This window comes from Panthera pardus, unplaced genomic scaffold (genome assembly GCF_024362965.1).
Source record: "Panthera pardus isolate Hobbes unplaced genomic scaffold, ASM2436296v1 HiC_scaffold_11, whole genome shotgun sequence".
In the NCBI taxonomy this organism is placed as follows: domain Eukaryota; kingdom Metazoa; phylum Chordata; class Mammalia; order Carnivora; family Felidae; genus Panthera; species Panthera pardus.
The window spans coordinates 55,372,267-55,394,063 of NW_026526666.1; the positions used below are offsets into that span (position 1 = coordinate 55,372,267).

At 34.4% G+C, this 21,797-nt stretch overlaps 1 protein-coding gene across 5 annotated transcripts in view; it reads right to left on the bottom strand.

Moving 5' to 3' along the window:
- Nucleotides 1–201: 201 nt before the first annotated feature.
- The window catches only part of ATG4C (autophagy related 4C cysteine peptidase), a 96,156-nt gene continuing 74,560 nt past the window's right edge, over nt 202–21,797 (bottom strand). For 4 of the 5 annotated variants that reach the window (XM_019449044.2, XM_019449041.2, XM_019449042.2 and 1 more), the window contains 2 exons: nt 21,357–21,476; nt 202–1,350 (listed from right to left, as the gene is read on the bottom strand). In XM_019449044.2, coding sequence (XP_019304589.1) covers nt 1,183–1,350; nt 21,357–21,476 — 288 coding nt within the window. In that variant the 3' untranslated portion in view covers nt 202–1,182. The remainder of the gene's footprint in view (nt 1,351–21,356; nt 21,477–21,797) is intronic. The other variant, XM_019449045.2, reaches the window with a different exon arrangement.

Here is a 21,797-nt window from a genome sequence, read left to right on the forward strand (position 1 = left end):
ACTTTAAATGATACACAATCTTATGTCTTTATAAGTCACCTTTCCACACTGAAGCATGAAAACTCCATAAAATAAGTTAATATTTTTCTTTCAGAGAAACAATATTATTTGCTTTCATTATAAGTAAATAGACTTCATATCAGACAATGATTTTTTTCAAATTAAAGAATTAAAACAATCCTATTAAAACCAAAACAAAGGTTCATGTTCTCACATCTTTATTATAGTATATAATTCTGGCTGAATAATAACTCATATTTTTATATCACAAATTTGCCTTTCAGTAACATAAAATACATTTAAGGCAGATTTACCTTATAGATAGCCTCAGCTTCTAAACACCACTACACTGATTTATACAAATAGCAAAACCACATAGAGGAGCATCTACTGATATCTTTTTTAGTACTTATTTTTAGATTTAAAAACTCCATAGTAAGTAGAATTCCCATAAAATTTCAGTTTTGGAATAGGAAACAAACACTAATCATATAAAATTGCCTTTATCTGATTTGATTGGATGAAGTTATTATTAATAACATAACCTTTAAATTTCTAGGGAATACCAATACTTTATATTCCTCAGAGAAGTCTCAATAGCAAGCAAAATGAGGAGCCATTATAAAATCATATTGCTAAGTATTACATTAACTTACAATTCTACTGATATAATTATATGCATATCATAGCTAACAATTGCTATTTAATATATCAAGATACATCCATAATTTTCCTTTGGTTGCATTAATATCAGGAAGCTAGGCAGCACTGAAGATTCATTCTCTGGTCTTCTGGTGGTTAGTATAAACTGAAGCTTTTGAACCTATTTGGTGATCCCAATTTGGGGGCCTATATCACAAAACCTTCAGGAGACTAGTGGCCTCAGGTGGAAGAATTTGAAGACTGGAAGGCTCGCAGTTAAGTTAGAGTTATCGTTAGCAGATCTTAGGGAAACAGGAATACAGCCAGAATTACTTGATATTTATTAGAAATCAAGATTCATTAAATCATTTCTCCTTCAGAAAAATATCTTTAAAACTTGTGTATTTCCAAATGTTCTTTTTTAAAAGAACATATAAAATTAAGATATTTGTGAAAATAAGCCAGTTTCAAGTAAACTTGTTTCTCTTCATTGTTCCCCTTCAAAGGAATTCTTCCCACCAAGCACAAATGCACTAATCTTTAGAGCAAGACAAACTCTTCTGTGCTAAATCTTTTTAATCTTTTCTTTTCATCCTCTGAGAAAAGGTCTTCTTCATTGGTTGTAGTAGATGTAAAATCATAGTCTCTGGAATGACCATTTACAAAAGTAAATAAGGGATATTTCTCCTTAGAAGAAATTTTCAGCATCTGTAACAGAAAGTACAGAAAAATCCCTTATTGGATGCAAGAGTGTACAGTAGGACCACGTGACGAAATCTAATGTTCTAGCCCTGAGTCTCTCTTGTTAGCTTCTCTCATTTACACTTATCTAGTACCATTGTTTCACTGTTCTGGCTTACAGAAAATGAAACAAAATGGTATCCCTGACTATAGTAAAATACTGTGAAAGATTGGTACCTTTACACAGAAGAAACACCATTAAACTTAGTCACAAGGTCCATTCTAATCTCAGTTCTACAACTTACCTTGATGTGAACTTGGACAAAATTACTCTACCAATCATCTACAAAATGGGGCAAAAGATACCCAGTCCCCTTACCTCAGAGAATTGTTAAACTGACCAAAAGCTATAATAAAAAGTTATTTTTAAAAATTAAGTTTAGTCTTTTCAGAGTCACATATTTGAAAAAATATTTCTGCAGTAATTTAGTAAACAGGAAATACAGTGTTCTCATAAATAGCAATAATCCATACCTTACATATTACCTTCTAAAACTATATAATTCAGAAGTGAAGGAAGTAATACTTGGAATTGTGGGGATACCAACAACCTTTATAACCTCTGTCAATGTGGGACTCGTTAACAATCCAACACCCATTCTAAACCACTTTAAATCTTTCTGTGAAACAAATTTAATTAAAAAATTAAAACAATTTTCATTAAAAATGAATAAAAATTTTTGGATGACATTTTTTGACAGAAATAAACTCTTCTATAGATAACCAGGATCTATAAGGATTCTGAAAAGTTTATGTGAATTAGAGAATGCTGAAAAAATATCAACAGTACTTACACATCATTAATCATGATCAATTAATTATAATATGTTTCTAAAGGATAATTTCAGGGGTAAAAACTAAATTCTCCCAAATGTCAATATTCAACTGCAGGATCATCAAATTCTTATATATTGCATTTATAGAATCTCTTGAAATGTGGCTAAAATAAATATATAGCCCTAGCATACAATGTTACTTAAAACATATTCCAATGAGACAGTTAATATGAAATACATTTTTAATTGAATGGAAATGAACCATTTAAAAACAAGTACTTAGAAAAACTAGATATAATGAAAATCATAACCTATAATTCTTACACTCCTAAAGTATACATCGTTCAAATTTATTTTACTTACATTCTACAAAAAAAAAAAAGGAAAAATGCAGAAAATGAAAATAAGAGACAGAGGAATCTGGCATTTAATCAGGCCTCTTTCACCTCCAGCCAATGGCTGGAATACAGTCCAAAATTGTCTTCATTTTATATTCATTTAATGTCACTTGTAAAAAGTCCAGTATCTAGTGGGCAGGTATCATTGTATCATTTTCATATCAACACAACAAAGCTAATATTATCATCTCTTCATCCTTTCTTTCAAGATCAATAAAGAAGTCATTTGGGTTTATTAGCTGCTCATCAACCATGATTCAAATCTGTGACCCAGGGCAAAATGTCAGAAAGGAGCCCTCTATTCTTTAATTATAAAATGTGCCTACTATTTGTAAACCCACTTGCACTGTGAAGCCCCCTTGTGCATATTTATTGATTCAGATTTTGACAATTATAATTTTTCTAACTTTTCTCAATTTACTTAATATATTTTTAAAGATTATCAACTGAAAAATATATTAAAGTTTTACTCAAATGAAAATTTAACTTCTGTCCACACAAAAACTTGCACAACGATATTTACAGTAGCTTTATTCACAGCTGCCAAAAGTTAGAAGCAACAAAAATGTCCTTCAGTAGGTAAATGGATAAATAAACTGTGGTATATCCCGACAATGGAATATTACTCAGCACTAAAAAGAAGTGAGCAAAAAATAAATAAATAAATAAATTAAATAAATAAATAAATAAATAAATAAATAAATAAATAAAAGAAGTGAGCTATCAAAGCCATAAAAGACATGGAGGAACATTAAGTGCATTATCACTAAGTTAAAGAAACCAATCTGAAAAGGTTACAAACTTTAAGATTCCAACAATATGATGTTCTGGAAAAGGCTAGTGGTTGCCAGGGATTAATAGGAAGGAAGAGATGAATAGGTGGAGCATAAGGAATTTTTAGGGAAGGAAAGCTCTTCTGTATGATGCTGTAAGGGGGCTACACAGCATTATACCTCTGTCCAAAACCACAGAATGTACAATACCAAGAATGAATCCTAATGTAAACTATAGACTCTGGGTGATAATAATGATGTGTCCAATATAGGTTCATCAGTTGTAACAAATGTCTGGGGAGAGGGGTGGTTGATAGGGAGAAGGGAGTGTATGGAAACCTTCTGTACTTTTCACTCAGCTTTGCTATGACACTAAAACTGCTCTAAAAAATAAAGTCTATTGGGGTGCCTGGGTGGCTCAGTCGGTTAAGCATCTTGACTTTGCCTCAGGTCATGATCTCACGGTTCATGGGTTCAAGCCCCATGTGGGGCTCTGTGCTAAGATTTCACAGCCTGGAACCTGCTTCAGATTCTATGTCCCGCCTCCCCCCCCCGCCACCGCTTCTCCCCAACTCACGCTCTGTCTCTCTGTCTCTCTCTCTCTCAAAAATAAACATTAAAAAAAATTAAAAATAAAAAAATAAAGTCTATTTTAAAAATATATATTGGGTAAATAAATATGGAAATGCCAAAGGAAACTTTAGAAATTACTGAACTCTCACTTTATAAATAGGAAAATTGAGCCCCAAAGGATTTAAATTACTTTCTCAAGACGACTTAACAACAGCAACAACAACAAAAAGAGATAAACTAATAAGGAATTATTGGGACATTAGGCCTCAGTCACTTAAAAACATGCCTTTCAAACACTTTTCCTAGCTCCTACATACCACATCAAGAATGTTTTTTCAGACTTGTTTTTTTAAAAAGAATAACTTGATTTGAAAATTTAATTCTAAGACTCCACCAAAAAACTGCTAGAACTGATACATGAATTCAGCAAAGTCACAAGATGTAAAATCAACATACAGAAATGGGTTGCATTTCCATACACCAATAATGAAGCAGCAGAAAGCGAAATCAAGGAATTGATTCCATTTACAGTTGCACTGAAAACCATAAAATACCTAGGACTAAACCTAACCAAAGAGGTAAAAGGTCCATATACTGAAAACTATAGAAAGCTTATGAAAGAAATTGGAGAAGACACAAACAAATGAAAAATATCCCGTGCTCATGGATTGGAAGAACACATATTGTTAAAATGTTGCTACTGCCAAACGCAATCGACATATTCAAGGTAATCCCTATCAAAACAACACGAGCATTCTTCACAGAGCTGTAACAAACAATTCTAAAATTTGTATGGAACCTGAAAAGACCCTGAATAGCCAAAGTAATGTTGAAAAAGAAAACCAAAACTGGAGGCATCACAATTCCAGACTTCAAGCTATATTACAAAGCTGTCATCATCAAGGGAGTATGGTACTGGCAAAAATAGAAACAAAACAAAAACATAAAAACACAGATACATGAATCAATGGAACAGAATAAAGATCGGAAATGGATCCACAAACGTATTCAACTAATTTTGACAAAGCAGGAAAGAATATCCAATGGAAAAAAGCCAGTCTCTTCAGCAAATGGTGTTGGGAAAACTGGACAGCGACATACAGAAGAATCAACCTGGACCACTTTCTTACACCATACACAAAAATAAACTCAAAATGGATGAAAGACCTCAATGTAAGATAGGAAACCATCAAAATCCTAGAGGAAAAAATAGGCAACAAACTCTTTGACCTCAGCTGCAGCTACTTCTTACTTGACATGTCTCCAGAGGCAAGGGAAACAAAAGCAAAAATGAACTATTGGGACCTCATTAAGATAAAAAGCTTCTGCAAAGCAAAGGAAACAATCACCAAATCAGCATGGAGGATCCTCAAAAAATTAAAAATAGAACTACCCTATGACCCAGCAATTGCACTACGAGGTATTTATCTAAAGGATACAAAAATGCTGATTCAAAGGGGCACATGCACCCCAATATTTATAGCTGCACTATAGCATCAACAGCCAAATTATGGAAAGAGCCCAAATGTCCATCAACTGACAAACGGATAAAGGAGATGTGGTATATATATATATATATATATATATATATATATATACACACAATGGAGTTTGACTCCATGATCAAAAAGAATGAAATCTTTTTGTGGCAAAATCTTGCCATTTGCAACAACATGGATGGAACTAGAGTGTATTATGTTAAGCGAAATAAGTCAGAGAAAGACAAGTATCATATGATTTCACTCATATGTGGAATTTAAGAAACAAAACAAATGAACATAGGGGAAGGGAAACAAAAATAAGATAAAAACAGAAAGAGAGGCAAACCATAAGAGACCCTTAAATACAGAGAACAAACTGGAGGAGAGGTGGGTGGCAGGATGGGCTAAATGGGTGATGGGCATTAAGGAGGGCACTTGTTGGGATAAGCACTGGATGTTATATGTAAGTGGTAACTCACTAAATTCTACTCCTGAAATCATTACACTATATGTTAACTAACTTGGATTTAAATTAAAAAACATTTTTTTTTAATGTTTGTTTATTAAGAGAGACACAGCATGAGTGGGGGAGAGGCAGAGCAAGGGAGGGACACACAATCTGAAGCAGGCTCCAGGTTCCGAGCTGTCAGCACAGAGCCTAACATGGGGCCCGAGCTCACAAGCTGCAAGTAAGATCATGACCTGAGCTGAAGTTGGACACCTAACCGACTGAGCCACCCAGGCGCCCCTTGGGTTTAAATTTTTTAAAAACTGAAAATTTAATTCTAAAAACTTTTATCAAAAGTCAAAACTTTTATTTTCTTCTTTTATAGTCCAAGAAAGGACACATTGTCAAAACCTTAAAGTCTCTTCATAATGGGTAACATAAAATTTACATGAAAAAAAATTCTGAACTAGGTTATCTATATGACATGAGGTATTATCAACTGATACACTATACAAAATAAAAGATAACAAAATTATTTAGTAACTTGGGGAAATACTATATAACATTAAGAGAAAAAGCAGGATATAAAGCTATATATAAAATTTCATCTCAATTATGTTAAAATCTTAAATACATGTTTTCAAAAGACTAGATGGATAAAGAACAGAATAGTATCTCTAAAGGAAAGACTTCATGGTGATTTTTTTTTATACTTCTCATTTCCAAACTTTATAACATGTAGTTCTTGTTTGGGTAGGAGAAAACCATTAAAAAAAAAAAAAATTAAGGTGAGCCTGGGTGGCTCAGTCAGTTAAGCGTCAGACCTTGGATCAGGTCATCATCTCATAGTTCGTGAGTTTGAGCCCCACGTCAGGCTCTGTGCTGACAGCTCGGAGCCTGGAGCCTGCTTCTGATTCTGTGTCTCCCTCACTCTCTGCCCCTCCCCTGCTCACGCTCATCTCTTTCTCTCAAAAATAAACATTGAAAAAAAATTTTTTTAAATGAAGATAACTGAGTTTACTATCTCATAGTTGCTTTTCAAAAGGGAATTCAGTGGTTTGCTCAACAATAATTTTAGAATAGGCAAGTCCTTCGTTGTATTTTAATAACATAGTCAAAAATACATTGAAGCGGCTTTATTATCTAAAAGGCAAATCATTTTTCAAGAGGTCAAATGATTTATCACATTTTTCCTATGTGCTACCTTGACAGGTCTCAAAATCTACAAAGGAAAAAGCTAGAGGACAGAAGTTAAGCAATTTCTTCCTTCATAATGCTAGTAGATATAAGGAAGAACAGAAATAGAACCAGCCAAAACCTCTCCCCAGGCCAAAACCTTTACCTCTAGCCTCTACCACCACACCTGTACAACTTTGCCCAGTACAGAGCAGTCTAGACCTCTGTGGTTTATACTCACCACTGTATTCACAGTGGAGCGACATTTGATGTAGTGGTTAGGTTCTAAAGTCAGCCCATGATGTGAAAATCAAATATAGTCAAAATCAATATAGTCAAAATTATCTTCAAAAGGCCTTTAAACTGTTTAAAGGGTGTTATGCATGGTTTTGTATGTACAACCCTATTCTGTAACGTGTATTAATGTACAATACGCTACAGTCTATAGCATGTAATAAAGAGTACACATGGAAAAATACATTCCTGTTGTATTACAAGAGTTCATGTAGTTGAACTGAAGTAAGTTAAATGTGCATGTGATATTCATTCCTCTGTCTTCTCACTGCTTAGTCTTAAATTGCTGTAACCCAACTTTTACCCCTCACTGTACTGAAAATACACTCTTCTAGTCCTCAAATAAAAGACTTTTATTAGTTCCTGTCCTCTTGATATTTTTACAGCGATCAACACTGATAAGCATTTCTTTCTGAAAATACTCACTTCCCTAGATTTCTGTAATATTTTACTTTCCTGTTTCTCCTTCTGTTTTCTGAACTATTTCTTCTCTATCTCCTTCTTCATTGACTCTACTTATTCCTGCATCCCAAAGTGCAGATATTAATCAATTATTGATCCTTTATCTTCTCTATATATCCTATATTCTCTCTTACAAATATTATCTACTCTCAGTTTCAACCATTTCTCTGTTAGGCTTTGTTATTATCCGTGTTTTGCAGTTGCAGGAACTGAAATATTGAGGAATTAGGTGACTTGTGCAAGTTCATGTAGCTAGAAACTCATAGAGCCAAGATTTAAGCCTAAGTGTTCTGGTTCTGTTATAACCACTATACTATACCGCCTCCTACAGTAAGTAGATGCATGCTGCAATGTCAGCTCAAACTGATATATCAAAATAAAATGACTGTTTCTGCCTCCCCAAATTAGCTCCCTTCTAGACTTCTCTAGGTTTCTATCATTGGTAACATCATTTATATTAATTAGGAATTGTTTTTGTTGCCAACTGACAAAAAACAAAATAAAAAACAACAATGGCTTTAAGTAATAGAAATTGTTTTTATCACATAAAAGTCTGATTGCTGGCTTTGGTTAATTGATGTCAAACAGTTTCTACAATTCTCTTGACCCTTCCCTAGTGATCACAAAGTACTGCTGAAATCCCAGGTGTTGAATTCACATTCAAGGCAGGGACGGGTAGACATAAGGGGGAGTGACAGAACCACATCTATATCTACCATTTCATCAGAAGAGCAGAAATCTTCCCAGAAACTTCCCAGCACACACCCGCTTATATTTCACCGGGCAAACTGTGCTTAAATAGAAGGGAGACCAAGTTTAAGTAGGTACACTGTTACCCCAAATAAAATCAGGTTTCTCTTAGCAAAAAAAAAAAAAGGTGGATATTGAACAGGTAACTAATGGTGCTTATATACCATTCAAGAGGAGAACCATGATAAAAATAAAACAGGGTAATGTGGTAAGGAAGCATTTGAAGGCTTCTGTAGATTGTGTGGTCAGAAAAGGTTATGCCAAGACACAAATGACAATAACAAGTCACATGTAAGAGTTCTAGTAGAAGAGCACTCCAGGTAGAAAAATCAGCTCATACGAAGGACTAGGATGCTAGTACACTCAGCACATTGAAAGAATAGAAAGAAGGCTAGAATGGGTCAAGGGTAGGGGAAAAGAGGAAGACGGATTGGCATACAAGAGCGAGATCACCCAGGCCCTTGTTAGTCACATTAAACATTCTACCTCATAACATTCTACCATAAACATCCTATAACATTCTACTGTACTGTTTTTGCTCATGATGCAGCCATCCTTCATGCTTCCTTTCTGACCATAGAAAATCAGTCCTCAAAGTTCCAGCCCAAGTTCCACTGCCAAGAACTTCAGTCTGAAGTGATTATACCTTTCTCTAAAGTACTACAGAATTGTCTCATATAGCACAAAGATTACAAACATGGACTATGGAACTTAGTCTCTGCTCAGAACCTGGCTAGTACTTTCAAACTATCTGAACTGGGCAAGTTGCTTAACTAGATGGACTCATTTTCCTTTGCTACAAAATGTCAGTATTGATAACATCTATGTCACAAAGTTGTTATCAGACGATTAAATCAGTTAACATATGTAAAGTACGCAGAAGATTACCTGGCCTCTAATATGTTGGCTATTATTGTCGTTATTATCATAATATTAGTTTTCTGGCATTTACCAAATATATTTTTGTAGTCATTTATCCTTAATATCCCTTTCATGTCTTCTCAATTAAATAATAAGTCACTGAAGATTTTCAAAGAAATCAGAGTTCTTATCATTAAATCCCAGAAGTAAAAAGGACCTATGAAAGAAAAATATCCTGCAGATTTCACTTGGTGAATACAGAACTAGAAGGAAAGGAAATAGAATCATCAACATAAATCTGACACTCTAAGGTGTTTACAAAAAGACATTTACCAAAATAGCAATGGGTATGAGAAATTGTGTACCATTGGAGAAAATGGGAGTGTGTGTTCTAGAAGAGGAAGCAAACTTACTCCCTTACTTTGTGAGATGAAAAAGTAAAAGTCACATAGAGAATGATTCTAACTCAATATAAGAAATGCTTTTTTAACAACAGAGGTCTGTCCAAAAATTAAAAAGACTTCCAAAGAAATTATTAGCTCACTATTAGCTGAAATGAGGACTAGCAAGTCAACTGTGTGGAACCTGTGGACTGATGTATAAATAGGAAACTGTATAGAATAGTGCTTATAAGCATGTATTCTTAAGTTGAACTGTCTGAGGTTTGAATCTCAGCACCACCATTTATTAGTTGTGGCCTTTGTGAAGGTTACTGACATAAGATTCCTCATGTATACAGGGAATAACAGTACCCTCCCTCAGAAGCTTTGTGTTGGTTAAATGAGATAATGTATATCAAGTATCAAACATATGGTAAGGACTCCACAAATGTTAGCTCTGGATTGAAAACCTCTAAGATCTCTTAGATATCTAGGATTCAATGGCTGTAATATAAATTTTGTTCTGTAGCTAGAGGACAACTAGCCACTTGTAAATATTTTTTCCTGTGTTGACATCCATTCCACAATCAAACGATTAACTTCCTAATACTCATATTTTTATTTGAGACTTTTTGGTCTCAAGCATCAGTACTATCATGTAGTAAGGTTATCATTAAATAAGAGTATTTTCTTTATAATTATCTTTAGACTGAGAACAAGTAAAAGGAGGAAGAATAGGGGATGTGAGATAAGATAACAATAATCTACATCAGCAGAGCAGAGGAGGTATCTAATTTCAGGGGGGATAGAGATGTGATGGCAGGATATTTATCAAAGTGAGCAATTTCACCCCACAGAACTCGGAGAGGAAGATTGTATAAAGGCACAAAAATAAAGGTGAGACACAAAACTGAAAACAAGGAAACTCACTGAAAGCCTATATATAGACTCAATTCTCAGGTCCCTCTTCACAACCCCCTTCTCTGCTCCACACTAGGCATCCTACACATAGCAAAGTAAAGGTTTATTCTTTGGAAAAACTGAATAAAGATATGGCCTTTTTAGTACACCAGGCACAGTGATGACTAAAAGCTAAAGAATTAAGTGAGACTCTAGAATATTGAACTATAGGGTTTTCAGTATCCTTCACATCTCGGTACTGGAGCACCAGCAAGCAACATGCATTCCACAGGGAGATGACAGAACTCCCCTCTGAAAACAAGGAAGCAACTCTAGAGAAAAGATTAGCCCTTACTAACACTTGGAGGTCACCCAACGAAAAGGCAAGCTTATCACCTGATCACCCTACTATGAAAATCATCAGCTAACAAGCCATGCTCAAACACACCGAACTTCTCACCTCTTTAGTGCCTCACTCTTAAGTATAAACACATAGCAGTTATTTAAGGGAAGGCATCCAAAGGAGAACTGTAAGATTAAAGCTGAAACAAAAACAAAAAAGGATCCAGAAGGAAACAGAAACAGCAAAAGAATCAGAAGAATTTCAAAATTACTATAATTAATTTCCTTGGGGATCAGAGATAATACATCCATTAAAAAAGAAGAGAATACAACAGAAGAAATATGTGAAAATGTACTGGACTTACTATAATTCAATTACTGAGCTCCTTGCTAATTTATAAAACAAACTTACAACAAAATCTCTTTAATTCATTCCTTCATTCAACAACTATTTATATATTCCTCCAATATGACAGGCAATTTCTAGGCACTGGGGAAACAATAATATACAAAACCAGCAAATACTCCTGAGATTACAGTCCAGTAAAGTAGAAAAGTGGTAAATAAATTAAATATGCATAAAGTGTTTATAGATGGTATATCAGTGTGTGTGTGTGTGTGTGTGTGTGTGTGTGTGTGTGTGTGTGTGTGTACACTTAAATTAACATGCTAAGGAGAAAAATAAAACAAGGAAAGAGGGAAGTAACAATTACATAAAGAAAGGGTAGCCAGGAAAGGGCTAAGAAGGTGACAGGTGAGTAAAGACCTGAAAGGAGTGAAGGAGGGAACCATGAGGATATCTGCAGGAAGAGAATTGCAGGCATAGGAAAACAAGCAGAACCCTTGAAACAGGACACCTAGCATTTTCAAGAGGCCAGTGGGGCTGGACTTGAGAGAGGTGGAGGAAGAGATTAGAGAAGTAAGGCAGGTAGAGGGAGTTTCCACTTATAGAAGGCCTAACAGGTCACTGGAAGAGTTGAGGGCTTTTGCTCTGAATGAGTTAGAAAGCAAGGGATTTTGAGTAAAAAAAGTGACACAATGTTAGTTACTTTTTTTTTTTTTTTATTTTTTTCAATGTTAGTTACATTTTAACAAAATCACTCAGGCTGCTGTTTGGAAAAGATACTGTATAGACAAAGCAAGGGAGATCAGTTAAGAAGACACTGCAGTAATCCCAAGGAAGATATGCTCGTGGACCAGGGTAATAATGGTAATGGTGAGAAATAACCAAATTCTAAATATATTGTAAAGGAAAGATGATAGACTTTGCTGGATTGGGCCTGGGGTGTGAGACAGAGCAAGGGATTCAGGATGATTCCAAGTTTTTAGACTGAACAACCAGAGTAGTGCAGCTGCCATTTATAGAGTAACCAAATTCTTTTCATTTGGTTTATTTTACTTTACTTCTATAATTTGCTAGTGTAAAATTTCTTTGGATGGATTTAAGATAAAACTGTAATGCCATGTTCCTTTCTATACAGAGTACTCATGATAAAACTCCAATGAAATAAAACTAATTTTATGTTAGGATTTTTAAAATGGATTTGTTTATTTACAGTTATATTTTACAACTTGGAAAGAATTAAAACAAGTATTTTATAAATATAATTATTTAGAAGGCCATGATGAGATTAACCATGCCACCAACAACAATCATTAAGAAATGGAAAAAAAAATAGATAAAGCAACTTTTAGAAAGCAGCTGAAAGCAACCAAGAAAAAGAAAATCCTGAGAAGTAAAAATCTTAGGGGATGTATATCAAGAAGTGACAGAAGCCAGGGGGCGCCTGGGTGGCTCAGCTGGTTTTGGCTCAGGTCCAGGTTTGTGAGTTAAGCCCCGCATCAGGCTCCATGCTGACAATGTGGAGCCTACATGGGATTTTCTCTCTTTCTCTACCACTCCCCTGTTCTCTCTCTCTCTCTCTCTCTCTCTCTCTCAAAATAACTAAAAACTTTAAAAAAAAAAAAAAAGAAAGAAAGAAATGCCAGAACACAATGGAATAAATATCTTTAAGGTACTGAACAAAAGACTGCTAAAATAGAATTCTGTGCAGCAAAAATATTTTTCAATAATGAAGGCAACCTCTTCATCATTCCTTTCCCTCCCAAACAATTCATTTCTAAAGCCACTAGATGCAGCTGGACAAAACAGGCATCCATGCCAGGGTCAGAGAAGTCATCCTGGTCTACTGAGTATGTGGAAGCCAGACTGGAACCTGGCAGATATTAATCAACTGATCAAAGTTAACATCATCAGTAAAAAGACAAATTGAAATAATGTGCGAACCACTAGGATGCAGTAAGAACACACAGAATCACTTCTGTGATACACCTGACAAAGATGCATAATCTGAAAAATCCTGAGGAAACATCAGGCAAACACAAATTGAGGGGATAATCTATAAAATTATCAAAAGTATCTTGTAAAAATAAAGCCAAAAACAAAAGTGCCCATAATCTTTGAAAACAATCAAGGTCACATGAAAGTCAAGGAAAGATGAGGAACTATTCTAGATTTTTAAAAATTCAGTATATATAAATGCAACACATTATTGTGAACTGGAGCCTTTTACTATACAGAGCATTACTGGGACAGTTAGCAAAACATGAATAGTTTCTGAGAATTATATGGTAATAATGTACAGTGCTACTTTCCTGATTTTGATAGTTGTCTTTAGGAATTGCACACTCAATTTTTTAAGGGTTATGGGGCATCATGTTGGCAACTAATTCTCAAGTGGCTCAGGAAAAAGTTATTTGAACCATATTTACAACTTTTCTGTACGACTGCTTTTATTTCAGTTTTTTAATGAAGACATAATAAAGTTATAATCAACAAACAAAAACTGAGAGAATTTATCACCAGCAAACAACACTAGAAGAAACAGTAATGGAAATTCTTCAGAGAGAAGCAAAATGATCCCAGAAAGAAACAAAATAACACGAAAGAATGAAGGTCATCAGAAAGGGTAATGTTGATTAAAACAAAATGCTTTGTGGAGTTTAAAATATATGTAGGATTAAAACATATGACAAAGCAAAAAATAGACTTTAAGGAAAAAATATTACTAGAGATAGAGGGTCATATAATTATAAAAGAGTTAATTCAATAAGACCTAACAATATTAAATTTGTATGTAACTAATAACATAGCCTCAAAATATGTAAAACAAAAAGCAACAGAACTTAAAGGAGACAGACCCACGATTACAGTTGGAAACTTTTATCACATATCTTACATACTCTGCAGGAACAAAAAGGACATGAAAGATTTTAACAACATGATTAACTACTTATAGACAGGGAGGGAGGGGATCGTCAGAGACAGGATTAAATAGAACTATGCCATAGAGATGCTGAAGTCTAAAGAAGTGGAAGATGAAAGAGGGATGGTTGGTTTGTATTTTTTTTATTTTTATTTTTTTTATATTTAAAAAAATTTTAATGTTTATTTAGTTTTGAGAGAGAGTGAGAGACAGAGCACGAGCCAGTGAGGGACAGAAAGAGACAGAGACACAGAATCTGAAGTAGGATCCAGACTCTGAGCTATCAGCACACAGCCCAACACAGGGCTTATGCTCACGAGCCATAAGGTCATGACCTGAGCTAAAATCAGATGCTTAACTGACTGAGCCACCCAGGTGCCCCAAGAGGGATTGTTGTAGATGCACTCCCAGTGTATCTTCATCAAATTCACCTGACTTTAAAATTTTCCACCTCTCAATTCTTCTCGTCCATTTGCCTCCTTAGCCACAGAGATTCCATGATTGACCATTTCAATGAAATAAAAGATACTCCTAACTCTATCTGAAATTCTGCTGTCTCTATCATGCCAAACTCTATTGCTCATTTCATCTCCCAATTCAAGGTTTTGAAGCATTCTTAAAGCAAGTCATGAAACTCTAACAATTAAGTTCACTATAGTAGGAAGACCCTTACTATTCTCTTGCTGATTTTTACTAATTGTGTGGTAGATTCAAATAGGGCAGATTTCATAGACCAAATAAAACTTTTATCTGAACCTTAAGGAAAATATAATGAGTGTATCATATAAAATGTTTTTTCACTCCCCAAATTAAATTGTGTTTCCTATTTTTCTTGCCTATAAACTATATTTTTAACAGAATTTAAAATTTTTGTTATGCATTTATTTGTAGATTTAATGTCTATTTTGTACACTTTGACTATCAGTTCATGAAACCAGGAGTTACAACTTTCTTGTTCACCATTGCAAACCCAATTCTAGATGGTCATTCAGCAAACTCAGTGAATACTTACTATGGGCCAGGCACTGTTCTAGAAGGTTTGGGATACATCAGTGACCTAAACAGGCAAAACATTCCTGCCCTTGTGAGGTTTATATTCCACTGGGGAAGACAGATAATAATAAATATAATAGGTAAATATATAATACATCTATGTAATAAGTAATAATGTAACAGGTAAATTATATAGTGTATTAGAAAGTAGTAGGTACCTTGAAAAAAATAAAATGACAAGGTAAGAGGGAATGGTAGGGAAAACTGTTTAAATAAGGTGGTCAGATTAAGCCTCATTAAGGAGACATCTGAGCCAAGACTTAAAGGAAGCAAGGGAATCAGTCCTGGAGTTATGAGGGAAAAAGCATTACAGTCCATTGCAAAGGCACTAAGATAGGAGCCTGCCTATTAGGTTAGACATCTGCAAGGAAGCCAACATGGCTAAAGCAGAATGAAAGAGGGCAGAGTAAGACATGAGGGGTTAGGGTAAGAGGGTGGGGCATGGAGAGACACATCATCTGAGGCCTTGGAGGATATGGTAAGAACTGTTTTACTTGTAAGTGAAATGGAAAGTCAGTGCGGGTTTCTGAGGAGAAGAGTAGTATGCTTTAAGTTTTAAAAACGTCAGCAAGGCTGCTGAGTTGAGAACAGGTTCGGGGGAACGGGGCTTAGAAACAAATTAGGCCATTGACCATTATAGTAGCAGTAGAGGTATGAAAAGTGGTCCGATTCTAGATATATATTAAACATATAATTGGTTCTAGGATAGGAGAGATAGGAAGGAGGTAAGGATAACCCCAAGGCTTTTGGCCTCAGCAGATAGAAGGATAAATTTGCCCTTAAATGAGATGAGGAAAATTATGAGCAGAACAGCTTGAAAAGGGGGGTGCCTGGGTGGCTCAGTTAAGCATCTGACTCTTGATTTCAGCTCAAGTCATGATCTCATGGTTCATGAGATCGAGCCCCACATCGGGCTCTGCGCTGACAGCACAGAACCTGCTTGGAATTCTGTCTCTCTCCCTCCCTCTGCCCCTCCTTCACTCATGCTTCCTCTCTCTCAAAAATAAATAAACATAAAAAAAAAAAAGAATAGGCTTGAAAAGAAAGATCAGGAATTTGATTTTGGATATGTGCATAAGACAACACAAGGGATGCGGAATGGCAGCTGGACATATACAATTTATGAATGGAAAGAGGTGGGAACTAAAGATATGATCTTGGTCTTAACTGACTTATAATTGATAAAGCTATATGACTAGATGAGATCACTAAGATAAAGACATGAGAACTAAAGACTAAGTCCTGCAGTGCTCCAACATGAAGAGACTGGGAAGAAGAGCAGACAAAGGAGCACTGAGAAGGAAAAACTAGTGAAGAATGAGAAAAGCCAAGATAGTGGTTGTAGAAGCCAAATAAAGAGGGTGTATAAAGGTGCAATGGGTGTTCAGCTATGACAGATACAAATGTTAGGATAGGTGGGATGAAGACTAAGATATGACCCATGGACTTAGCAACGTGGGGGGCATCAACGACCCTGAGAGGAGTTTTGGTGGAGTGGTAGAAGTGAGAGCACTCAAATCTCTTGTTGACTAGATGAATTACCATATTAACAGCAATTAATTTTTTCTCCTAGACGCTTATTTAAGTGTCTATTAAGTCTGTAAAGCAGACTTGTTTTTGGACTCTCTTTTTCACTTGCCCTCAAGTCCCAGTGGCTGCTTGGTCTTATAGATTCTACTTTCACAAACTCTCTCAAAATAGTTGCTTCCTCTCCCATCCTACAGCTCTGTCTTCATCCAAGTCTTTGAAGAAGGCACTACAAAGCAAGTCTTTTAATAAAGAATGCTGGAACCAATTATCCATGTTTTTAAAAAAAAAAGATACATAACTTAAGACATATACAAGTTCTAAATGTGAAACATAAAACTTTTAATACTTTTGGAAGAAATGTAGGAGAATGTGGGGCTCCTGGGTGGCTCAGTTGGTTAAGAGGCCAGCTCTTAGTTTTGGCTCAGATCATGATCTCATGGTTTGTGAGTTTGAGCCTCACGTCGGGCTCTGTGCTGACAGCTCAGAGCCTGCTTGGAATTCTCCCTCTCTCTCTGCCCCTTGCCTGCTAGCTCTCTCTCTATCAAGATAAACATTAAAAAAAGAAGAAACGTAGGAGAATATAAGAAATATGTTTATGACTTTGGTTATTACACATTTCTTTGATAGAAAATTCAAAACCCATAATGAAAAAGATTTACTAATTTGACTAAAATTAAAGATATCACTGACAAGTGAAAACAGTAGCCTAGGAGAATATTATCTGTAACCCATTGAGCCAACAAGTGATAGTATCCAGAATTATAAATTTGATTTGATTTCCTTCAAATCAAATAGCTTTATAGAGAATTAGAGAAAGGAAATGAGTAAGAAATTCACAAAAGAGGAACCAATGGACCAATAAACTTTGATAAGACATTCAGTTTCACTATTAATCAGAGAAATACAAATTAAAGCTACAAAGAGATACTATGTATATACATGAGATTGGTTAAAAATGTAAAAGTTTTACAATATCAAGTGGTAATATGGAGCATTGGAAATTTTCATATACTGTTGGTATAACTTTGGAGAGCATTTGACAATATCTAACAAATCTAAAAATATGCATACCCTGTGACGCAGCAATTCCACTCCAGCATATCTAGAGTATCTTAACATAATTCCAGTTAAAGTAGTACACATGCATGAAGAGATATGGACAAGAATATTCTTATAAACATTATTTGTAATTAAAAATTGAAACAAGCTAGATGACCATCAACAAAAGACAGTTTAAATAAAACTACTACTCAGCAATTAGGAATAAGCAACACCAAGACATATAGATATAATCTCTAAGTCACTATTAAATGAAAAAGCAAGTTGCAGGATCTATACATTTTTATATAAACATACCATTAATGATAAGTTTAATAACATACAAAGCAAAATATATTGTTTATGGATATATAAAGTATGAGTATTATATATTAATTTAGGATAGTAATTACCACTGGGAAGGAAGGAAGGGAATAAGATTGGGTAAAGTTAATACAATGCAATTATATATGGGTTTTTTCCCCTTAAGCTCAATGGTAGCACATGGGTATTTATTAAGTTATTCTCTGTATTTCTGTATGCTTGAAATTTAAAAAACCAATAAAATCAACATACTGCTAAAGTACAAACCTCAGCCTGGCATTCAGGACTCTCCATATTATTCCAACCTCTTTTTCTAGCCTCATCCTTTGCTATTTCCTGTAGCAGTGTTTCTCAAGCCTTGCACATATATATGCCTCCTTCATTATTTTTGTTACGTATGCCATCTCTGTTATAATTAGTGATTATTTTTCTTTTCATAGTTTTTAACTTAAGTAGCCTTTTACAAATCACTAATTAATAGGAAACCATGTTTAAAATGCCAGTTATATTTTTCTAATATGATTATAAATAAACATAAAAATATTAAGATAATTTACCCTGGTGCTACCTAAAAATATCAAGTATACACTTTGGGTTGTACTGTCTTAACACCAGTGGCTCTCAAATTTGGTGTACAAGACTACTTGGAAGGCTTGCTAGAACTGGAGACTCCCAAGCCATATAGGATCCTAATTTAGGCAGAAGACAGAAATCCTACCCCACGTGTACCCTTGGCACCTAACAAATTGGACTATTTGCCATTCTCTAGAAGAGCTCTACATTTTCCTTGTCCAATACCTTTCCTCCTGTTATTTCCTCTGCTTGAAGCACCCTTCCTTCTACTTAATAAGCCATTAGAAATTAAGCCTACACTTTAAGGCCCAAATTAAATATCACCATCAGAGTAAAGAACTGTGACTGGGATGTGACATTGCTCTCATTTCAACATCCTTCCTTCCGCTATCAATTTATTTCTAGTTCTGTATGTGTGCTTATCATATTCAATGTAATGTATGTCTACCTGTCTTATTCTCTCTCTCCTGGCCTATAAATGCTATTTGAGGGCAGAAGCCTTAGACCTGTTCAAAAGCAGGGATTATGGCTTGGTCATTTTATCCTTTCAACATGGTAGTTACAGATACTTGCTGGGCTGAGCCCTGCTAAACAGTGAATTAATTTCACAATTTTTATTAACATTTTAAAAATCATGTAGTATAAGGCATTAGAATATTCATACCGCATTACAAATTAAACATGAGAATCTAGGCTAGCTAGCTTCATTTTCAAAATGAGACAACTGACATTATATCCTGTATTGAATCAAATAATTTAAATTGTTTTAATTTTTAAAGAGAAAAAAATAACAGTGTAACAAAAAAAACACCAAGTTCAGTTTTTAAGAAGAGAAGGAAAACTACTTAACTTGCAACCTTCCAAGCAAAAGTAAATGATCAGGTTATTAATCGACCAAGAGTTTTTGACACTACTAAAAAAAACTATTAACTTAAGAAACAACCTTGTTATTAAAAGAAAGTTAATGGACTCTACCAAAATTCTCAGTACTTCCACATGATATTTCAATATTGCTTCCCTTTGCTTTAACATTGCATAATTACTCTGATGCATCGTGAGCAATAATTTCTAAGTATTTTCCCATGTAAAAACCATAATATAGATATAAATAGGTATGTATGTGTATATAAACCACAAAAAGTATCATTTTTAATCAGAGAATATCAACATGTAACTCATTTGTGAATCTTGTTTTTTTCACTTTGGTAATAATAATTCGGTTTGTTTCTATTCCAGGAGTAGACTTTTACTGTTCTAAACATACTTATTTTCACCTGGACAGAAAACAAACTAGTGGAAACAAAAACACAACTTTCTAATGGGAAATGATGGTCAACCTCAATCTCTATTACAATATCACCTGGATTGGTGTATTTTAGCACATATTTTACATGGTACTTTATAAAGACAGAACTGTCAAACAAAAATATACAAGTGTATATACTAACTTCAAGTAATGAAAGAGGGGGAAAATGGAGAATACACATTTTGTTACATTCACTTGGCCTTCTGGGTTAAAAAAGGAGAATGAAAAGACAACAGTTCTGAGAAATGAGAAGTAAACTTCCCCTGTGTCTCATTTTCTCTTCTCATTCACTTTTCTGTCATGTACCTGTTAATTTTCCTCTTTTACATGGCAGGTCAAGTAAACTACTCTTCACTTATATGAAACTTCTTATTTAACTTTTTCATTATGTTTTTACATTGTAAAGATCAAATTTCAGCCCACTGTGTCCATTTTCCAGAATAAAACTAACTGGAAGTTAAAGCAATAATGAGGTATTACTATACCTGAGCTCAAGTTAAAAATTTCCAAAAATGATTCTAATATTGGTTTTGTTTACCATAAAATTATAGCCTATAACTACTGATACTAATAAAGACAGCCATCCAGTTATGCTTGCTTCCTAAGTAATCTTTTTTATTTTCTAAAGTACTAAATATAGACAGACCTTAAGGTTCTATGTTTTAGCAGTACTCAAGGACCAAAAAAAAAAAAAAAAAAAAAAAAAAAAAGCTAAAGTTTAAAGGTAATGAGAAGGAGTTAAATAAACCTATTTCAAAGACCCTATAAGTAGAATAGATCAGATTAGACAAGCTTATTGGAAGGTAACAACACAGCTCATTTAATAAAGCAGTTCTGAGAAATCCAAAAATACCATTTCTCTTTAAAAAAAATCAAAGAAGCACTTGGACTAACAAGAAATAATGCACAATTTGGCTTGATCAAATACTTCATTAATTTTTTTCTACCCCCTAAGGTATTGCCCTTTTAAAATCCTCTTCAAATAAAATATAACCTAATTGCTTGCACATGGCTACAGTTTGGGAAGGGATTTTTATTTCAACAGTGCCACCTAGTGGGGCAATTGATACTTTCAGCCAATTGGTTTTCTTAGTCTCAAAGGCTAGGAGTCCCCAAGTAGTTTTACTTTCTGGTTCACAATATTCCTGATAATATTAACATTCAAGGGGAAATTTTACAAAAGAATAATTTACAGATTTCTGTCCTCTGATAGGCTATCTCTAATAAGAATTAGGTCATTTACAAATATAATATTTTAAATAAAAGTACCTTAGTGATTTCTTCAGAAGCTCGTTTGAAGTCCTGAACATTTCGACAGTAAAATCCTATTGTACAGCTAGGATCCATTTTTCGAAATGACATCTTTTTGGGAGAAGGGCAGTGGAATGTCTGTAATTTTAAAAGTACTTTAAGATTAATTTAGTTTTATTGGATGGACTTCAGTATATACAAGATATTACTTAAATTAAAATTTGCCATTTAACTTTTCTCAAAATTATAAATATGCTTTGGAACAGTGTTTTAGTCTATCCTATGAAAATGGTACTTTCCACCCCCCAAAGCTTTATTTACATTCAGTTCACCAAATCTCCACCGTATATATTAGTGCCATTCCACAGAAGAAAAGAAGTGTGTCAAAAATGGCATGCATTTCGAACACTTGCAGAAGGGAAGAAAAATGTGCCACTGAAAAAGACATACATAAGCTAG